Below are 22817 nucleotides of genomic sequence, written 5' to 3'. Positions count from 1 at the left end.
GGATACAGGTAAATGATTCAGTGTTTTACGATAGAAGGGGTGGGCAGGAGATATTGGGTTCGGTCAGTGGTGGTGGTGGTGGGGGCGCTCTGGGACTTGAACTTGGGGTGTGGGGAAGAGTGTTCAGATTCAGCAGTGGGGTGTTCTCATCAGGTCAAATCAGGGGGTATATAGTTGGGGGGGTGTGATGTAGGCATGGTGTCAGTTGAACAGATACTCCTGAGTTACAGTATGTATTTAACAGTCTAATGTTCCCTGAATAACTATTTCACTCAATTATATCAAAGCTCCCCAAAGTCTCTGATTTTCAGAGGTTTACAGGCATAGACTAACTAACCAGTGGAAAACTAAGATTCCCAGGCAATTTCTTTGGGGTATGCTGTAATGGTGACACTGCAGGGTCCCTCTGCACAATTCCCAACTACGCGGGAATAACATAGCTTGCCAGGGGAAAGTCCAGGCCAATAATTCCAACTATTTCCTATCTAAGGAATTCTCAATTCAAATCATATCTGAAGCTGACATGTTAAAGAATGATTGAGGACAGTGAACAACAACAGCAAAATAAAAAAGCCAGGGTAAGCCAGGGTATCTTCACTTACCAGGAGCGACAGTCTGCAATGTTTTCTGATCTATCCTTTGTGTGCTGATTAAATGATGTTGACTGGAGCCAGAGAACACTAGGTAGTGGGTTACATCCTCTTCAATTGTGTGCTCAGCATCCAATAGCACAGACAGAACAGACTCCCCCTTTAAAAGGAAAAGACAAAATTTTATTAGAAACAGAATTGCAAATTGAACATGGATTTCATCATCAGCATAGGTTTGAGATCAGATGGTACGTCTGGACTGCTGAATAGCTTTTATATGAAGATTTACTGTTATTCCCCTTATTTATTAATAATATTGTCTCCTCCAAGAGCTAAACTTGAAACACAATACAATGTAACATACAATTTACTAAATCATCTCTTTAAAAAACTTATTATTTCTACATTAAACCTCTGAAACAAACTTCTGAATCACACAATCATAGTATAGAAGCAGGCCATTCAGTCCGAGTCCACACCAGCCCCCCCAAAGTGCATCACACCCAATTCCTGTAATCCTGTATTTCCCATGGCTAATTCACCAAGCCTGCACATTCCTGCACACTATGGCAATTTAGCATGGCCACTCCACCTAACGAGCACATCTTTGTAACGTGGGAGGAAATCGGAGCACCCGGAGGAAACCCACACAGACAAGGGGAGAACATGCAAACTCCAGACTATTACCAAAGGGTGGAATTGAACCCGGGTCCCAATGCTGAGGCAACAGGGTTAACCACTGAGCTATCATGCTGCCCCTCAAGTCAAAGCAAGACCCTTAACTTTACTTGCTTAATAAAGATTTAAACATTACTTTGGGTATTCTGACCCATAGGTAGATTCTTGATCAGTAGGGGAATCAAGGCGTACGGGTAAAGGGCAGGGAAGTAGACATAATCCTATTGAATGGTGGAGCAGGGTTAAGGGGCTGAATGGCCTACTCCTGTTCATATCTCACCAACTAAGATCAATAAAATACATGCTTAAATTAACTTTTAGCACAGAGTATGTTTATCCATGGCTCAGACCTGAATTCTTCATTTGACTAGAGTTGTACAAAGGGCTCTTATCTGACAAAAACCGTAAGCCATTAAAACCATGCTTAAGTTAACAATGCAATCAAAGAACTGAAATCAACTGGTCAAAAAGTTTCTGTACCCTTTCACATTCTTTAATTCTATTGTATCTTGAGAGCAAGTGCTTCTCCTTCATTACATAAACAACAGTTTCCACAATTTTTGCCAAGCTGTCAACTAAGCCTGCATTGTATAGGTTCTAGGAGCCTTCCTGACGCAAGTGGCCACTGCACATATATGAGCCCATTGTAGCTGGAAACAGGTCATTTAACAGTGACCTTACTATCGGGGCAGATCTTGTCCACAGTCAACATCAATCCATCGGCATTTGTCATGGGTAGGGGGCAGCATTCTCAACAGCAAGTCAGGAAGAATAAAACAGTGTAAAAAAGAAACTTAAACCGAGAATGACTGTAATTCCAAAGTGCAGGGGGATCTGGGAGTTCTACTGTAAGATAATGCACAGGTACAGCCATAATCAGGAAGCCAATGGCATACTAAATGGAATTAGACATAAAAAAGTGTAGCTGTCAAGGTTCACTTATGCAGGGTACTGTTGAGGCCACATCTTGTATACTATGCGCAGTTTTGGACTCATTATTCAAGGATGGATATAAATGTGCATTGTAGGAGGTCGACCAGGCTGAAACGCAGAACAAGAGGAAGAATTGGACATACTAGAATGGTTTTCTGTAGAGTTCAGAAGAACCAAGGTTGACTCAATTAAAGTTTGTACGGTCCTGAAAGGCTGTGATAATTTTGGTATGGAAAGGATGCTTCCTCTTTTGGCTGTAGGAAGAACTAGAGGATACACTTAAAATTACAGTAATCCTTTGCATACAGATACTAAGGGATTTTTTGAGGGTTTATGTATCACTGGAACATAGCCTCAGGAGGCAGCGAAAGTCAAGTCATTGATTCTTTTGTCCAACAAGAATCTGTCTAAAGTTAACAAAGGGTAGATGGGAATACAGCTTTCAAAACACAAACATAATCTTACTACTTGGCTGAACAGGATGAATGGTCTACTCCTGACTCATGTTTGTGCAGTAGGATTCAGTTCAAACCTCACTCAAAAGGTCTTGGGCATGTAATCCAAACCGAAACTCCAGTAAATTAAAAACATGAAAGAACTGCGGATGCTATAAATCAGAAACAAAAAAACAAAGTTGCTGGAAAAGCTCAGCAGGTCTGGCAGCATCTGTGAAGGGAATAAACAGAAGTGTTCTGAGGAAGGATCACTGGACCCAAAACATTACCTCTGTTTTTTCCTTCACAGATGCTGCCAGACCTGCTGAGTTTTACCAGTAAAGATAACAAAAAGTGTGAAGCTGGATGAACACAGCAGGCCAAGCAGCATCTCAGGAGCACAAAAGCTGACGTTTCGGGCCTACAGCCTTCATCAGAGAGGGGAATGGGGTGAGGGTTCTGGAATAAATAGGGAGGCAGACCAAAGATGGAGAGAAAAGAAGATAGTGGAGATGAGAGTATAGGTGGGGAGGTAGGGAGGGGATAGGTCAGTCCAGGGAGGATGGACAGGCCAAGGAGGCGGGATGAGGTTAGTAGAAGGAAATGGAGGTGCGGCTTGAGGTGGGAGAAAGGGATAGGTGAGAGGAAGAACAGGTTAGGGAGGCAAGGACAAGCTGGGCTGGTTTTGGGATGCAGTGGGGGGAGGGGAGATTTTGAAGCTTGTGAAGTCCACATTGATACCGTTGGGTTGCAGGGTTCCCAAGCGGAATATGAGTTGCTGTTCCTGCAACCTTCGGGTGGCATCATTGTGGCACTGCAGGAGGCCCACGAAGAACATGTCGTCTGAGGAATGGGAGGGAGAGTTAAAATGGTACGCGAATGGGAGGTGCAGTTGTTTATTTTCCAGTAATTTTGTTTTTGTTCTTGAGACTCCAGTGTCTTACTGAGTGAATGCGCTACTGTCAGAGGTGTTACCTTTTGGATGAGACACTAAACTGAGGCAGCACCTGCTCTCTTGGGTGGATAGAAAAGATCCTATGGTTCTAATTCAGAGAGGAGAGTTCTTTCTGCACTCCAACTAATGTTTTGCCCTCTAACTAAAACAGCAGGGTACAGAGGTTTATGGGAGTTATTGCTGTGTTTCATCACAACTGATTTCAGAAGTACTTCAATTGGCTATAAGAGCAATTGGAGAGCCCTGGGACATGAAAGACATGGATGTAAATACAGTTTAGTCCTTTTTCTCAAAACTGGTCAGGGATTACTGGATACACAATCGGAAATGCGAACCATAATGGATTTCCCCCTCCCAGGCCAGGGTGCTGAGGCCAACCTTTGGAAAGTGGAGGGCCAGTGATCAACGCATGGACCAGCAATCAGATCTCGAGCCATGCTGATTCGTGATCCTCAGGTCCAGACTTTACACCAGTAAGGGGATTGGATAAACTATAGTCCACACCTTTCACTAAAAACAGCCGTGGGCACAATTGCCTTGAACACCTTGAAAAAGATGCAGAAAAGATTTACAGAAAAAAGGTTCCAGCGATTAGGGTCTTTAATGACAAGAACAGGTTGGAAAAGTTCAGAATGTTTTCCTTCGAAAAAAAGGGGAGGTACAGAAGAGGTATGACAAAAATGTTCAAAACTTGTGGGATGGAGACTGTCTTTTTTTTAAATTGAACTCTAACATGGGCGTGGAAGTCACTGGCTAACCCAGCATTTACAACCAGAACCTAAACAGCAGGTAAGAATTGCTGGATCAAAATCCTGGAAATTCCACCCTGAAAGCATTGTGCATTTATCCGCCCCAAACAGACTGCAGTGGTTCCAGAAAGTACCTCACTACCACTTTCTCAAGGGGCAACTAGGGATGGGCAATAATTGTTTGGCTAGTCAGTCATGCCCACGTATTACGAATGATCGAAAAAAGTTGCGCATTTTTGTGGTTCTGGAGTCACATAGATCAGGCCAAGCCAAGCCAAGCAAGGTTGGCAATTTAATTCCTTAAAACTGCATTAACAAAACAAATAGATTTTTACAACAATTGACAATGGCCACCATTAAACTCAGAACATGGGAATTAGCAGGAGGAGTAGGCAATTCAGCCTTTTCAGCCCGCTCCACCATTTAATATGATCATATCCTGGTCTCAGCTCCACTTTCTTGCCTGTTCCCCACAGCTCTTTACCCCACTTTTCATCAGAAACACATTCATTTCTTTCTTGAATCCCTTGATTGATTCTACCTCCACTGCACTCTCGGCAATGAGTTCCACAGATTAACAACCCTCTGAGTGTGGAGGATTTCTCTACATCTCAGATTTGAACCTACTGCCTCTCACTCTATAGTAACACCCCCTTGTGAGAGAGCTGTCCCACTGGGGTTGGGGGGAAACCACCTGTTCCACATCCACCTTATCGTTCCGCTTTGGCATTTCTTCAGTGAAATCCTCCAACATTCTCCTGAACTCTAGCAAGCACAAACAAAACCCATTGTTCCTCATATGTCAGCCCTCTCAACTCTGGAATCAAACTGGTGAACTTCCTCTGAACTACCTCCAGCGCCACCATATCCTTTCTTACGTAAGGAGACCAAAACTGGATAAAATACTCCAGTATTGGTTTCACCAATGCCTCATATTTGTAACTTCATTTGTGTCATTTTATAATCCAGTTTGCCACCGGAAAAAGACCCTGTCATCCAATCCTCTGCTTTGTGTCAGTCAGTCAATCCTCTAACCAAGATAATACTCTACCCCTTCACACCTTGGAATCGACCTTCTGGATCAGCCTTTTATGAAGCACCTTGTCAAATGCCTTGAGAGTCTAAATATACCACATCCACTGGATCCCCATTATCCACCTTGCTGGTTACATCCTAAAAGAACTCCAGCATGTTTGTCAAGCGCAACATGCCCGGTATGAAACTATGCTGACACTAATGAATTGAGCTTTGTTTTTCCAAGCATTCAGTTATCTCCTCCTTTATGATTGACTCCAGTAATGTTCCCACTACAGGAGGTCAAACTAATTGGTCTATTGTTGCCCACTTTTTGCCTATCTCCTTTTTTTGAATAAAAGTGTCACATGAGCAGGTTTCCAATCCACTGGTACATTTCCCGAATCCAAGGAATTTCAGAATAATACGACTAATACATCCACTATCTCTGCTGCCACCTCCTTTAATATCCTCAGGAGCAGGTCATCAGGCCCCTGGGTATTTATCTGCCCTTAATCCCAGTTTACTTAATACCTTTCTTGCTAGTAATTTCACCGAGTTCCTCTTGTAATAACTGCGGTTTTTGGAAAGAAATTAACCTCTTACTTTGGAAAGAGACTAAATATTGGTTTAGTGCCTCTGCCATTTGAGCTTTCCCATTATTACCTCGCCATTTTCAACATCTAAAACACCAACGTTTACTTTCACCATATTCTTCCTTTTTATATAATTATAGAAGCTTTTAGCATCAGTGCTTATGTTTTCTGCTGGTTTTCTTTCATAGTTCATCTTATGTCTTTGATTTTGCTTTTAGTAAGCATTTGCTGACATTTAAAGTTTACCCAAACCTCCCAAGTGCTAATAACTACTTTTAAATTCCAGATTTTGTATTGAATTCAAATTCAATCATCTGCCAGGAAGGAATTTAAACCCATGTCCCTAGAACATTTGCCCAGGGCTATGGATTATAAATCCAAATTACGACACTACCACTACCTTCACAAAAAAGTGAACATAACAGATTGGAGGATGGGTCAAGAACCAGTCAGCACCAATTCAAGATGAATGGCAAACAAACTAAAGGCAGCAATAGGAATTGCATGCCAAAGTGTGCAGTGGAGGCAGATTCAACTATGCCTCTCTCAAGGGAATTGGTCAGAATCCAAAGTGAAGACTTTGCAGGGCAATGGAGAAGGGTCTGGCTAGCAGGACCAACTAATTTGGAAGAGCAGTAACAAGCAGATCAGCTCCCATCTGTTCTGCAACAATTCTAAGTTCACGTGTAATAATGCCACGAACAAGGATTAGAAAGGCCAAATAAAAATCCACTTTATCTAGTATGACATTCTCAATTTCTATCAACCAGTCCAGATTATTAAATTTTCTTGATGTTGTCAATCAAATCTATTGATGCACTATATATTCCACATTAATTCCAATTAAAACTCCATCTTAATTTTAGATCACCATTTACAAGCTGCCCATTTTAGCACCCCGCTTGAAAGCTTATCAATGGTTTGGTTTTCATGCAAACAAGTTTCCACTGCATAAATAATGTTGTCAGAGATATATCAGGCCTCTTAATACACCTCCTAATATTCCCATCACCAACCAGGAGTTCAGAACTAAATGGATGCCAGCTGGCTGGATAGCTCCATCAGCAAAGGCAATGCACAACTACATCACATTGATCACAAGGTACCACAATTGATACCCAATCTATACTCTGTTTACTCATCCCAGTTGTGGAATAGGGACACCAAAGCTGGGGGCAGGAGAGGAAAAGCTTCAAAGTGAGCCAACCACAACAGGAAGTTCACAATGCATTTAAAAGAGCATCAGCAGTGACGGCTTTTGCAGGTGAACAGCCCTGCCAGTCATTACAGCCCAGGGCGAAGAAGAAGAATGGTCATTTGAGAAGTCCACGAGCCTACGACACCCAAGCCTCACAGCTTTCAACACGACAGGGAGAAATTTAAAAAAAGGGAACAACAACATTTGGCAGAAATGCTTCTCAAATGACCAACAGTGTACTTTGGCAGTGACATATATAAGGGAACGTTTGACTTGAGCCACTATACAACTTGATATTCAATACCGCTACTGAAGAAAACTGTTACAACACAGCAGGGAATGTATTAATGCAGTTCACTGTGATCAACCACTGCATATATTTAAGCTTTGGAATTTACCAATGAATAAAAGAAGAGGATGAAGTCTATCCAATTACTCATTTCAAGGCTGAACAATTTTTCATTTAAAACACCTCCTCTGACTCAATCATCTAATCAGGAGGCTCTGCTTCATGTCACTGTGTGCCTGACTTTTAGAGGTTGGAGGGTACAGCTGTGGGAATAGCTTAACTGCACTTGTACAGGCTAGAGTGAGTGGTAGACAGCAAGTGGAGCAGTGACGCCTGTACTGCAATGACTGATTGGCATTTGCATACCCCATAAGTAAAGGATCACATTCAGGTCAGAGTTGGAAGCAATATTAACTCCCAAGTCAAGTGAAATTTATTTAATGGCACTTTCAGTTATTTTGGTACAATTTATGTCACTGCAAGGTTTCACTTCTTCCGAAAACAACTATTCTTTGACGAAACAGAATCAATTAGTACAGTGATAATGGGAATTGCAGATGCTGGAGAATGCAAGATAATAAAATGTGAGGCTGGATGAACACAGCAGGCCCAGCAGCATCTCAGGAGCACAAAAGCTGACGTTTCGGGCCTAGACCCTTCATCAGAGAGGGGGATGGGGTGAGGGTTCTGGAATAAATAGGGAGGCGGACCAAAGATGGAGAGAAAAGAAGATAGGTGGAGAGGAGAGTATAGGTGGGGAGGTAGGGAGGGGATAGATCAGTCCAGGGAAGACGGACAGGTCAAGGAGGTGGGATGAGGATAGTAGGTAGGAGTTGGAGGTGCGGCTTGGGGTGGGAGGAAGGGATGGGAGAGAGGAAGAACAGGTTAGGGAGGCAGAGACAGGTTGGACTGGTTTTGGGATGCAGTGGGTGGAGGGGAAGAGCTGGGCTGGTTTTGGGATGCGGTGGGGGAAGGGGAGATTTTGAAGCTGGTGAAGTCCACATTGATACCATTGGGCTGCAGGGTTCCCAAGCGGAATAAGAGTTGCTGTTCCTGCAAGCTTCGGGTGGCATCATTGTGGCACTGCAGGAGGCCCATGATGGACATGTCATCTAAAGAATGGGAGGGCGAGTGGAAATGGTTTGCGACTGGGAGGTGCAGTTGTTTATTGCGAACCAAGTGGAGGTGTTCTGCAAAGCGGTCCCGAAGCCTCCGCTTGGTTTCCCCGAAGTAGAGGAAGCCACACCGGGTACAATGGATGCAGTATACCACATTGGCAGATGTGCAGGTGAACCTCTGCTTAATATGGAAAGTCATCTTGGGGCCTGGGATAGGGGTGAGGGAGGTGGTGTGGGGGCAGGTGTAGCATTTCCTACGGTTGCAGGGGAAGGTGCCGGGTGTGGTGGGGTTGGAGGGCAGGAGACAGTGGTCTCTCCGGAAAGCAGACAGGGGTGGGGATGGAAAAATGTCTTGGGTGGTGGGGTCGGATTGTAGATGGCGGAAGTGTCGGAAGATGATGCATTGTATCCGGAGGTTGGTGGGGTAGTGTGTGAGAACGAGGGGGGTCCTCTTTGGGCGGTTGTGGCGGGGGCGGGATGTGAGGGGTGTGTTGCGGGAAATGCGGGAGACGCAGTCAAGGGCGTTCTCGACCACTGTGGGGGGAAAGTTGCGGTCCTTGAAGAACTTGGACATCTGGGATGTGCGGGAGTGGAATGCCTCATCGTGGGAGCAGATGCGGCGGAGGCGGAGGAATTGGGAATAGGGGATGGAATTTTTGCAGGAGGGTGGGTGGGAGGAGGTGTATTCTAGGTAGCTGCGGGAGTCGGTGGGCTTGAAATGGACATCAGTTACAAGCTGATTGCCTGAGATGGAGACTGAGGGGTCCAGGAAGGTGAGGGATGTGCTGGAGATGGCTCAGGTGAACTGAAGGTTGGGGTAGAAGGTGTTGGTGAAGTGGATGAACTGTTCGAGCTCCTCTGGGGAGCAAGAGGCGGCGCCGATACAGTCATCGATGTAACAGAGGAAGAGGTGGGGTTTTGGGCCTGTGTAGGTGCGGAAGAGGGACTGTGTGGAAGAGGGAAATGCTACACTTGCCCCCCACACCTCCTCTCTCACCCCTATCCCAGGCCCCAAGATGACTTTCCATATTAAGCAAAGGTTCACCTGCACATCTGCCAATGTGGTATACTGCATCCATTGTACCCGGTGTGGCTTCCTCTACATTGGGGAAACCAAGCGGAGGCTTGGGGACCGCTTTGCAGAACACCTCCGCTCGGTTCGCAATAAACAACTGCACCTCCCAGTCGCATTTCCACTCGCCCTCCCATTCTTTAGATGACATGTCCATCATGGGCCTCCTGCAGTGCCACAATGATGCCACTCGAAGGTTGCAGGAACAGCAACTCGTATTCTGCTTGGGAACCCTGCAGCCCAATGGTATCAATGTGGACTTTACCAGCTTCAAAATCTCCCCTTCCCCCACCGCATCCCAAAACCAGCCCAGTTCGTCCCCTCCCCCCACTGCACCACACAACCAGCCCAGCTCTTCCCCTCCACCCACTGCATCCCAAAACCAGTCCAACCTGTCTCTGCCTCCCTAACCTGTTCTTCCTCTCACCCATCCCTTCCTCCCACCCCAAGCCGCACCTCCATCTCCTACCTACTATCCTCATCCCACCTCCTCGACCTGTCCGTCTTCCCTGGACTGACCTATCCCCTCCCCACCTATCTTCTTTTCTCTCCATCTTCGGTCCGCCTCCCCCTCTCTCCCTATTTATTCCAGAACCCTCACCCCATCCCCCTCTCTGATGAAGGGTCTAGGCCCGAAACATCAGCTTTTGTGCTCCTGAGATGCTGCTGTGTTCATCCAGCCTCACATTTTATTATCTTCAATTAGTACGGTACTGGTTTGGCTGAAATTCAAAGCCCTCTGGATGCTTTTCAGAATTATTTTTAACTAGCCTCTTAATAGTTCCCTTTCCCAACTCCTTTCTGCAGCCAATGACGGTTGCTGGAATACAGAGATTGGCCGTGCGGTGTGAGGTTATCCAAATATGGCTGCCAAGCTTCATCTTTCACAATGAAATCATTCCAGTCACACCACTGTCAAACACGTGCCTGCAGAATGACACAGGCTATTCACAAGAAAGCACATTTACAAAGCTATGGCAGAAACTTACTGGGGCCTTTGTGGGGTAGGGAGGGAGCAGATATTTGGGAGGGAAGGGAAGGGGTGGAACACATTGCTTTCCTGATGCCATGGGAAATTTCAGCAGTGGAAAAAGGTGGAGGACAGCTCTCCTGGCAAGAGATAAGTGGTGGTCGGGGGCGGGGGGTGGGGGGGGGGTGGGGGGCACTTCAATAACCAGCTAAAGGCTGAAAAAAAGGGCATTCCTAGTAGTAACAGGGTTGGAAGGGAAGGTCAGAGAGAAAAAGAGAGAGAGATAGTAAGCGAGACGGTGACAGACAGAGGCAGAGAGACAGCAAGTTGCAGCGGTCTGGGGTGGGGTGGGGGGGGGGGGTGGTGGTGGTGAGGAGGAACAGAGGCAGCATGCCAGGAATAAATTCTCTATTCTGACTCTATATGACTTGCTCCCAAGGGCTGTCCCTGACAGCAGTTCTGGGTTTGGTGATGTCCCAGCAGTAGCCACAGCTTCCACAGGCCCTGCTCAGATGACGAGCATTTGATGTTCTCGTTTCAATAGTGAATGGAGGCAGGAGGGGTTTCCACCCTTGCAAGGGGATAGAGCCCCAGAGCCAGGCAGGCAATCATCAGATGAGCCCAGCATTGGGGCTTACAGAAATTGCTTGGAGATGGAATTTCTCCTGGTCTTCCAGCCTGCCATCAGGGTCATTGCCACTAGCAATGAACTGGACTCTTTCTTTGCCGAGATGTAGCCAGCAATTTCAGCATTTGTTGCTCATCCCTAACTGCGCTTGAACTCAGTGGCTGGCTATGCCACTTCAGATGGTGGTTAAGAGTCAACTACGTTATGGCAGGTCTGAAGTCACATGTAGGTCATACCAGATGGTGATGGCAGATTTCTTTCCCTAAATGATGTTTGTAATCTGGATAGACTATTACAATGATCAATGGTAGTTTTGTGGATACCCATTGATTTTCAATCGCAGAGTTTTTAATTGAGTTTAAATTTCACCAGATGCCTCCCTGGGATTTGAACTCATCACCAAAGCACTAGCCTGGACCTTTTGGTTACCAGTTCAGCAACATTACCATTCTGCCACCATCTCCTCCCATAATTATTGTTAGAAAGTGGAATTATAATGAGATGCAACAAAATGTTTAACCTTGAAAGGAGTGCTTTCTCAAACCTCAAAACAAAAACTGCTAATCTCAGATTCAAGCCTAGTTTCTGAAACATCTGAAATGGGTTGAAGAAACCCTACAAATACCTGAAAAACAACCTCAGGGCTTGGGAACAACAAAATACACAGACACTTCTAGGAATATACAACGTCACAGATTCAGATGCACTTGATGAAAGGATTTATTTGTGAATATTTTGCTTCAATGCATCGGGGAGGTGGTGTGTAGCAGTAATGTCACTGGACTGGTATTCCAGAATCTGAGAGAAATATACTGGGAATGTGGTTCGGTGGCAGATAATAATATTCAAATTCAACACAAAAACTAGGGCAAGAAGTCATCCTAAATGGTGACCATGGGAAGTTTCAGCAGTGGAAGAAGATGGAGGACAGCTCTCCTGGCAAGAGTTAAGTGGTGGGGGTAGTTGGTCAATGTTGTAGAAACTCACTGGGCTCACTGATGTCCTTCAAGGAATGCAATCTGCTATGCTTTCCTGGCCTACACATAGCTTCAGGACCACAGCAATGCGACTGGGTCCAAACTGTCACCTGGGCAATTAGGGATGGGTAATAAATGCTTGCCTCACCGACAGCATTCACATCTGTGAATAATTAAACATATCTGAGGTACCCTCAATTTTCTGTTGAGGTAATGAGTGATAAATATTGTGTAAGTGATGCACTCGCAATTTTATCACGGGAACACAGCAATCCATCAAGCTGTATGCAAACCAAATTATCCCAGTAATGCTCACAGGCAAGTCTCCATTTGTCGGACATAATACACCATTTTGAAAGAATCTAAAAAGGGCAGGTTGGTAGAAGCCAAGATGCAGAGACTTCCAACACACTTGTGGCTTTCTGTTTCCAGTGAGCTCTGGCTGTAAATAATAGTGTTATTATAATTTAATTATTTCTGCAATGGTGTTCTAATTATTATTGTTTCTGATATCTTGGAGTATTCACCTGGATACTTTCTGTGCTGGTCTAGTAACAGTGAGGTTAGTCAGCATCATTTTAACAGTCTACAGACAAGTGAAATTCCAGCAAATTAAAAATATTCTCTCAACTGGAGACCTCTGCAGTGCACATTCAAAGGCTGCTGTAAATATAATTTCAAAATCAATTCTTACAAAGCCCAAAGGGCAAATGCAGAATGATTTTCCTTCTCCATCCATGGGGAAAGAGTTTGATTTTCAGTCATATCGCAGATAAATCCAGTAACTCAAATGCACGCCGTATCTTACTACAGTGTGGCAGTACGCTGATTGCACAAAACTATGTGTCAACGTAAAGACAGAAAAAGAAATATTGGCCAATGTGTCCTCTCAAAGTAGAAAACCACAGGAAATTAGTATTTTCAGCTTCTTTGCAAGTAATCATCAAAACTTCGATTTGAAATTGTGAAAACAGCATTTGGCCCAAAGTACCAATAAAATAAAATGTCTCAACGTTTTTCTAACTTGTGCAAGCTTGTTCTTGGAGAAGAGGCAGGTTAACCCTTCCATCTCATTTGGATAACTTTTCCCTTATCTAATATCCCCATATTTGCCACAGCAGGAACATCCAAGGTTTAAGTCCTCAAGGATTGTTTAACTGTGGGGCATGAAGGCTCACAGGTGAGATATAAAGTTTGATCTCTGCTTCTAATAATTCCCATATATTGCAATGTGTTAAAGCAAAAGGCAATCCTAGCAAATCAATTTAACCACTTATGAACCACTAGTAGTAAGAGCCACACTTCTGTACATTCAAAACTGGAGAATCTAAACAAAAGTAATCAGTCAATAATAATTATTAACATAGATAGTGCCAAGTGGCCTTGATCAAAACTGACAAACCACTGCTTCAACACCTTCATCTAAAATAAACACTTCAAAATAACCTTTAAAATCTCCGCTGAGAGTTTGATTTTACTATCATTCTGTACTTTATAAATAGAAAAGACCATTACAATTCCAATATTAGGACAACTGATGAGGCCTTCCAAAAAGACACTTCCCATAGAAAAAAAATCAGGCACTGGTAATGAATTGCTTTCAATCATCTTGAAATGCACTGGTGCCATAGTCTTTGTTGTGTTTATTAGTGCAAGTACAGAGGTGAAACCGTTTCCAGTTTTGCAAAGGATTCCATTGCACTTTTCCATCAACTAAAGAACATTAAGGAGTTCCCCAAGCCCCCAACAACCACCCCAACATGCAGAGTGGTCTGGACAACAGTCATCAAAACATCGATGGAATCTTGCTGAGTGCTCCATTGCTACCAGACATGTAACAAAACAACAGTGACCACATTCAGTCCCTAGCTGGGAGACTAGGTGCCCCATTTAACAGAATTATATTTTTAGTTGAACTGCAAGTACAAAGCCTGACCAACACCTGAAAGAACTTTCAAAGTCACTGGCAGCAGTATCAAGTGCAGATGTCCATACATTTCCCAGTCAGCCTAACCAGAGGAAGTGCAACTTAGAAATCTGTTCGCACAATAGTCCCGCACTCTGCGTCAGACACACAAATGTGATTTTCTTTTTGTTTATCTGTTAGAACAGACCATCGTGCCACCCAACAGAATCAGCGCTTGACTGCAAAGGCATTGAGACCGTCGGGAATAATGAATAATGGACAGTAAATTGTCAAGAAAATTTGTCAAAACCGTATGTTTGGTTGGAAGCATATGAATATTGAATTGATAAAATGCTCAGAAGGTAAATACTTGGCAATTTTAAAGCTTCTTCATGACCCATGGACATCTCAAAATACATTACAGTGAATTAAATGCTGTTGGAGGGTAACCGTCATTGGAACATAGGAAACATAGGAAGCCAATTTATTTACAGCAAGCTCATCAACAGTGACATGAAAGGGATCAACTAGTTTCCTTCAGTGGACACCAGGGATAACTCAACTGTTGTTCGATGTAGTATTATGGGATCTTGTACTTACACCTGACAGAACAAATGGGAAATCAATTTAAAACACATTCAAAAGACAGAAGCTTGCATTTCCCTCAGAACTGCATGATAGGATCAGCCTTGATTTTTATACTCAAGTCCTACAGTGGGCTTGAATCCAAAACCTTGCTCTGAAATTGCTAGTGACCGACCCATGGCTAATACAAAAAATACAGCAGGTTTTATGTCAGCATTTTATTAGTTTGTACAAAAAGAGAAGCTAGCAATTTGGTTTTATTTTCATTCAAACATTCAAGACTTTTCTCAAAAGACTTCAAAAATGTATAAAATGCGATTCAAACAAAATAATCTGATCTGTATTTATTTTAAGGTTATGTGAAAAATTGACAAATTGAAAGTTGCATTAGGAGCAGGGTCTGCTTTTAGAGTTCTCAACAGATTGGCAATGACACAAAACAGCTGCCAAGTCCACTTGGATGAAATTGTACCATATAAAGTGTCAAACATGAAGGTCATCAACTTAGACCCAGCAACCATTGAACAGTGCATCTGAAAATACTTGCGCCATGTCCGGGCTCACTGTACAACAGTGTTACTTTTGTCACAGAACAGCTCAAGATGCTGCTGCTTTCCAACTTCAAGTGGCTGCACCCACTAAGTTTAAATGCACACATTACAAAAAAATCCCTATTCAGGGTTTAAAGTTGAGAAACTGCAAAGGGTTAAGGGCTCAGGCAGCAGCTCTCAAAAGATGGAAAAAGTAAAAGTGGGAAGCGAGGTAAGGCAGATCACCCTTGACATCGAGTAGTCCAAGTAAAAGTAAAGTCTATCGGAAGAGGTAAACTCCCCATTGGTTGGGGTTATAATTTGTGCAAAAGAAGGTGATTGTGATAGTTAGAGGTCAGCCTATACAGCCTCAGCACATCATAGTGTTCTTGACCCAACCATCCTCAGCTGCTTCGCCAATGACCTTCCACCCAACGCAAGGTCAGTAATGTGGAATGTTCACTGATGACTTCTGAACCATACACAACGTATTAGATCCAGAAGCAGCCTCTGCCTTCATGCAGGAGGATCTGCAAACACCCAGACTTGGGCTGGGAATCAAAAAGTGATACCTGCACCAGGCAATGATCAGCTCCAACAAAAAGAGATTCCAATCTACTTCCCTCGACACTTGGTGCATTACTAATCACTGAATCTCCCACCATCAACGTCCTGGGAGCAATCTATCCAGAGAGCCATTATTTGGGTTCGCCATGTATAATGTTGTGGCTACAAAAGGATGTCAGAGGTTTAGAATTCTGTAGCAGTTAACTCATTTTCTGTCTCTCCAAAGTCTGTCCATCATCTACATGGCAGATGTCAGGATTGTGATGGAACGCTCTCTGCTTGCCTGTTTGACTTTAGATATAACACTGAAAAAGCCTGAACCATTCACGGTGATTCAGCCTGCTTGATTTGCAACCCATTCACCACCTTAACCATTCATGCCCTCTGTTCCCAATGAACAGTGACAACCGTATGCACAACAGACAACAACTACAGCAATGTGTCACGGTTTCACCAATGACACTTCCTAAATCAAAATGCGTACTATCTGCACGGATAAAAGCAGTATTGCATAGGAAAAGCATTCTTCTTTGAATATCACTGCTCCTTCAATGATTCCCTCTGTAACAACACCTACACCATATTATGTGCAGCAGTTCAAGGTGGTTATTCACCATCACCTTCGAGGGATAGGTGATAAATGCTAATATTTAACTAGCAATTGTTGGGAATAATAATTATGGATTTCAAAGACCTAGAGATGATTGTTAAAACGGAGGGAGACAGAGAAAGTGAAGGAACTTCAGCTTTGAGATTCTGGTGAGGAAGAAGTCGTTGGTAGAAATGAGTGCTAATTTCCATATGTATGGAATATCTTGAGCAATAAGATGTGAAAGTGACTGATTAAGTGGATAAAGAAAATCATACATCCATCAGATATCAATCTTCTTTCATCTTGACTCAGTGGGTGAGGGATACATTAAACTTGATCTGTTTGATTCCCTGCAGTACCAAATGACTATTAAGTCAGTCAGTGAAACCTCTGATTGTATGATAGTCAATACAATACAAAGTTCAACATGAAATTATTCTTACAAGCGACAACTGAATTTCCATTGTTTACGGCCTGCAGATTTTCTTTTGGAAATCTGTCAATAAAGGGAATAGGTTAACTTTCCTCAACTACGGAAGTCGTTAAAGATACAAGAAGTGATTTTAAAATTCTCTTTTGTTGAGAATGAGTTTTGCTCACTTGAATGGCTCAACAGCAATTTGGACCCCCACCTCAGTGCTTATCAGTCTATTCAATATCGTTTGCATTCTTTCATTAATGTAACTCAGGCTATGAGCAATTATTTTGGAGTTTCACAGGACTTTTATTTCAGTCCTTCCATTTTCCTATCCCTTCCCGCTGTAGCAGAGCCTCAAAATAGATGCACGTCTGAAGTCAGAACATACAGCTATAGAAACCAGTCTCCGTCCGCAGCATAGTGAAGCCATTCACTGTGGCCAGTTGCCAGCTATGACAATAGAAGACATTATAAATTCAGAGTTATTCACAGTGCTGAAGAGTCCGTCAGGTCAAAATTTTGTACCAGACACATTGAAATGTGGACTGCCAACATGGATATAAGCTGCGCTTGCTTAAGTTGATTTATCAACTGTGTATGAAAGCAGCAATCATTTTGAACTGCCTCAGTGGCCGAGCCTTTCCTCAGCTGGTATCTAACACATGCCAACCAATTAGCACCGGCAGCTGCTTGGATACCAGCAGAGTTTGCCAGATTCAGAAACTTGAACAAATGCTGTACTGAAAATCACGGTTATGCCAATTCATCATCTTCCTCTTGCCAACTTCGTCCATTCACAGGAAACAACTGCTGCATGGTGTCTGATATACAGCCATCAAAATTAACCAAAGGCTCAGCCCAAAACTATGCACTTTTATAGTAAGGGTGCAAAAACAATGCCGAGGTTTATCCTGTGGTCTTCGGAGCAAGCCAATTTCAAATAATTTTTCTTTAGAGATGACAGCACTGAAAATTTTTACTCAAAAATCCAAGGAGGTTTGAATTTTGTTAACATCAATCAATTGCAAATAAGTGGTTTTTCTTTTTCACTCTGATGCTCTTCAACAAAACAGGGCAGAAGATTTTCTATTCCAGTCCCACTTTCTAGTCTTTCTGAATGCATTACGTATTGACCAAATTTGAAGACTGGATTGGAAAACAAGTTACTGTAATATTGTGCATGAACAAAGTGTTGGGCATGTCCCGTGAAAAATACAAGCTAGTTGATTTCTAACAAAGCACAGAATAGCAACGTGGTCGGGAAATGAGAAAAACATCCCAATGACAGCGATAAGTGCTGAGCACCAGTCAAATGACATTTGAATTTGGACAAATGTATGGAACAATATTAAAACTACCATAAACATTTTCTCAATTTACGGACAATTCAAACCAATAGAAAGGTGAATAGTCCATAGTAATAAGCTACATCTTGGCTTCCACCCATCTTGAAGACGTCAATTCTTGTGGCTTGACTGATCAACGGCAGTACTCAAACAATCATGCAAGCCCTACCCTGTCATGACTCAAAGGCACAACAATATTTTCAGCATTGGGTCAGAGATATACAGCATGGAACCCCTTGGTCCAACTTGCTCATGCCAACCAAATAACCTAAATAAACCCAGTCCCATTTGCCAGTATTTGACCCACATCCCTCTAAACCCTACATATTCATATACCCATCCAGATGCCTTTTAAATGTTGTATTTGTACCACTTCCTCCAGCAGCTCATTCCACACACACACACCACTGTGAGAGAAAAGTTGTCCCTTAGGTCCCTTTTAAATCTTTCCCCTCTCACCTTAAGCCTATGCCCTCTCATTTTGGACTCCCCACCTTGACAAAAAGATCTTGTCTATTTACTCTATCCATGCCCCTCATGATTTCACCTCAGCTCCAAAACTCCAAGGAAAACAGCCACAGTCTATTCAGCCCCTCCCTATCACTCAAACCCTCCAACCCTGGCAACATTCTTGTAAATCTTTTCAGAACCCTTTCAAGTTTCACAACATCCTTCCTTTAGCAGGGAGATCAGAGCTGCATGCAGTATTCCAATTTTGGCCTAACTAAATGTCCTGTACAGTCGTAATAGGACCTCCCAACTCCTATATTCAATGAAAATGGAATTCTCCAGCATCTGCAGTTCCCAAGATAATAAAATGTGAGGCTGGATGAACACAGCAGGCCAAGCAGCATCTCAGGAGCACAAAAGCTGACGTTTCGGGCCTAGACCCTTCATCAGAGAGGGGGATGGGGAGAGGGAACTGGAATAAATAGGGAGAGAGGGGGAGGCGGACCGAAGATGGAGAGAAAAGAAGATAGGTGGAGAGAGTACAGGTGGGGAGGTAGGGAGGGGACAGGTCAGTCCAGGGAAGACGGACAGGTCAAGGAGGTGGGATGAGGTTAGTAGGTAGATGGGGGTGCGGCTTGGGGTGGGAGGAAGGGATGGGTGAGAGGAAGAGCCAGTTAGGGAGGCAGAGACAGGTTGGACTGGTTTTGGGATGCAGTGGGTGGGGGGGGGGGAGAAGAGCTGGGCTGGTTGTGTGGTGCAGTGGGGGGAGGGGACGAACTAGGCTGGTTTAGGGATGCAGAAGGGGAACGGGAGATTTTGAAACTGGTGAAGTCCACATTGATACCATGTGGCTGCGGAGTTCCCAGGCGGAATATGAGTTGCTGTTCCTGCAACCTTCGGGTGGCATCATTGTGGCAGTGCAGGAGGCCCATGATGGACATGTCATCTAGAGAATGGGAGGGGGAGTGGAAATGGTTTGCAACTGGGAGGTGCAGTTGTCTGTTGCGAACTGAGCGGAGGTGTTCTGCAAAGCGGTCCCCAAGTCACCGCTTGGTTTCCCCAATGTAGAGGAAGCCGCACCGGGTACAGTGGATGCAGTATGCCACATTGGCAGATGTGCAGGTGAACCTCTGCTTAATGTGGAATGTCATCCTGGGGCCTGGGATAGGGGTGAGGGAGGAGGTGTGGGGGCAAGTGTAGCATTTCCTGCGGTTGCAGGGGAAGGTGCCGGGTGTGGTGGGGTTGGAGGGCAGTGTGGAGCGAACAAGGGAGTCACGGAGAGAGTGGTCTCTCCGGAAAGCAGACAGGGGAGGGGATGGAAAAATGTCTTGGGTGGTGGGGTCGGATTGTAAATGGCGGAAGTGTCGGAGGATGATGCGTTGTATCCGGAGGTTGGTGGGGTTTGTAAATGGCGGAAGTGTCGGAGGATGATGCGTTGTATCCTGAGGTTTGGCCAATAAAGTCAAGCATAGCAAACCTTCTTCATTATCCTATCTACTAGTGACTCTACTTTTAAGGAACTATGAACATGCACTGCAGGGAGGGTGGCACGTTGGCTCAGTGGTTAGCACTGCTGCCTCACAGCGCCAGGGACCAAAGCTCAATTCCACGCTCAGGCAACTGCATGGAGTTTGCACATTCTCCCCATGTCTGCATGGATTTCCTCCAGGTACTCAGTTTCCTCCCACAGTCCAAAGATGTGCAGGCTAGGTGCACTGGCCATGCTAAATTGCCTCTAGTGTCCAGGGGTGTGTGGATTAAGTGGGTTATAGGGGGATGGGTCTGGGTCGGATGCTCTGAGGAGTGGCGTGGACTTGTTGGGCCGAAGGGCCTGTTTGCACATGGTAGGGTTTCTATAATCTATACCTCTGGCAGTCACTAAGAGCACTATTATTTTTCCATTCCTTAGCCTATGGAAAAGATTGATTATTGTATCACCTTTCCATTACAGCTGACACTTTGGGCTAGCCTGCAAGCCTGGTACAATCCTGGCTTTGTGTACCTTTGCACCAGGACAATGTCTCTGCGAACTGAAAGTAATGCCAAAGTCTTCCGGCTTGCAGTTGAATCTTGAACTGTACTCATTTTTGTCTTAATGGAATGTTAATTAGTTCCAAAATACAGGAAAAAAAATCTTCATCCAAATCAGTTTTAATGATATCATTCTTAGAGACAGCTTATCTGATTAATACACCATAATGTTTTACCACTTTGAGGAGAAACTGAATCACCAATGGCCAGTGGAGGAGAGTACTATGCAACACTGATGCCAGCACAGAACGTGGACTGTTGATTCACTCTAGATTACAAATAGTCCATGCCCAAGGTCATTACTTCATTGGCTAAAGTCAGTCAAGACATGCAGTTGAGACTGCAACTAATGTCATCATGAAGAGCAGAAGTTGCAGAAACATGGTCACCTGAGGTGAAGACTATTAGTGAAAGAGCATTCTGTACTACACTGTAGGAAGGTTGATGATTGTCCTCACCTTTTTTATTCTACCAGTAATCTGAATGTAGTCATGGTAAAGCAAATTCAACTGTCTATTCACACCATACTCCTTCCTGCAGTACAGTACAGAATGCTGTTTCCCTAACAGTCTTCACCTCAGCTAAGGTTACCATGAAGGTCCCACTTTATCAAACACGCTCATTATCCGAGGTGTGGTGACCCTTAGGTTAAACCACCACCAGTCATTTCTCTCTTTCTCTATCTATCTCGACAGCAGCCTGCTGGTCTTCGGGACTGTGGTGACTTTACTGAGTATCTGAGTCACAGAAATTAGAAAAAAAAGATTCTGATGACACCACAATAGTAAAATTACTTTTCAACTAGAACACCAGTTAAGGTGCTATAATTGTTTGCAGGAATGTGGAACAGACAGTGGAAAATTAGTCCTATTTCAGATGGCTTCACGCAACTCCTACTGCTAGGGGTGCCCATGGGGACGGTTTGTGTGTTCCCTGACTGGACAATCTAGAAAACTGAGACGCAATCTAATAATAAGAGCATCATCATTTAGGGCGGGGGGAGGCAGGGGGCAGAAATTTTCCTCACTTAGAGGGCTGTGATTCTAATGAAGGCTCTGCCCAAGAGGGTTTTTTTACCCCCCTCCCCGCTCGTGGGACTCAGTTGTCACTGGCTGGCCAGCACTTCTTGCCTGTCCCTAATTACCCTGGAGGTGGTGCTGGTGAGCTACCTTTTTGAACCACTTCAGTCCACATCCTATGGTAGACCCACAATGCCATTGGAGAGGGAATTCCAGGATATTGACCCAGCAGCTGTGAAAGAATGAGGATATATTTCCAAGTCAGGATGGTGAGTGGCTTGGAAGGGAAACTTGCAGGCGGCGGTGTTCCCATGTATCTGCTGTCCTTGTCCTTCTAACAATACTCAAGGAATTTTACCCCATCCAGGACAAGGCAGCCCACTTGATTGGCATCACATCCATTTCCTCCACCACCAATGTCTATTGCAGCAGTGTGCCACAATGCCATTGGAGAGGGAATTCCATTTGAATGTCAAGGAGCCTTGGTTAGATTGTCTGTTATTGGAGATGATCATTGCCTGACATTTGTGTGGTGCATTATTGACCACTTGTCAGCCCAAGTCTGAATACTGTCCAGATCTTGTAGCATTTGAACATAGTGCTTCACGAGATGAGGAGCTACAAATCCTGCTGAATGTAATCCCAATGTTGCTCCAGCAAGGGGTGAAAACAACTGGTTAAAGTAGCAAACTGCTGAAGGCATGACATGAGGTTGACTTGCTTTTCTTCTGGCTTTTCTTTGAAAAATTCAAAACAGGCAACTGACAACATGTGGAAATTTATCTCCACACCCACCTCCAACTTCACCTGGAGAGCCAGTGGCCACAGCCCACGGGCACAGCAACAGACATTAACATCACAAAATTCTTTATGAAGTAGTAATACAAATTTTAAAGATAACCAAAATGAAAATATGACCACAATTCATCACAAGTAAATATTGCAAAATAAAAGATTGCAGCTTTGATTTTAAATGCTCTAGACATTCTACCAAGTAGCTTGTTGTGATCATACAGTCACACAGCATGGAAGCAGATCCTTTGATCCAACTAGTCCACACCATGTTCCCAAACCAAACTAGTCCCACCTATTTGCGCTTGGCCCACATCCCTCCTCATCTTGCCTAATGGCAAACTTATCCAAATGTCTTTTGAATGTTCTAACAGTACCTG

The 22817-nt window shown here is 44.1% G+C and overlaps 1 protein-coding gene across 1 annotated transcript in view; it reads right to left on the bottom strand.

Annotated features, from left to right (window-relative positions):
* LOC125467172 (A-kinase anchor protein 13-like) overlaps positions 1 to 22817 on the bottom strand; it is a 335592-nt gene that overhangs the window by 283840 nt on the left and 28935 nt on the right. The window contains exon 3 of the mRNA XM_048562633.2: positions 603 to 750. Within this exon, the coding sequence (XP_048418590.2) occupies positions 603 to 750 (148 nt within the window). The remainder of the gene's footprint in view (positions 1 to 602; positions 751 to 22817) is intronic.

This window comes from Stegostoma tigrinum, chromosome 33 (assembly GCF_030684315.1).
Source record: "Stegostoma tigrinum isolate sSteTig4 chromosome 33, sSteTig4.hap1, whole genome shotgun sequence".
NCBI classification, from domain to species: domain Eukaryota; kingdom Metazoa; phylum Chordata; class Chondrichthyes; order Orectolobiformes; family Stegostomatidae; genus Stegostoma; species Stegostoma tigrinum.
This window is presented reverse-complemented; position numbering and strand designations above follow the sequence as displayed.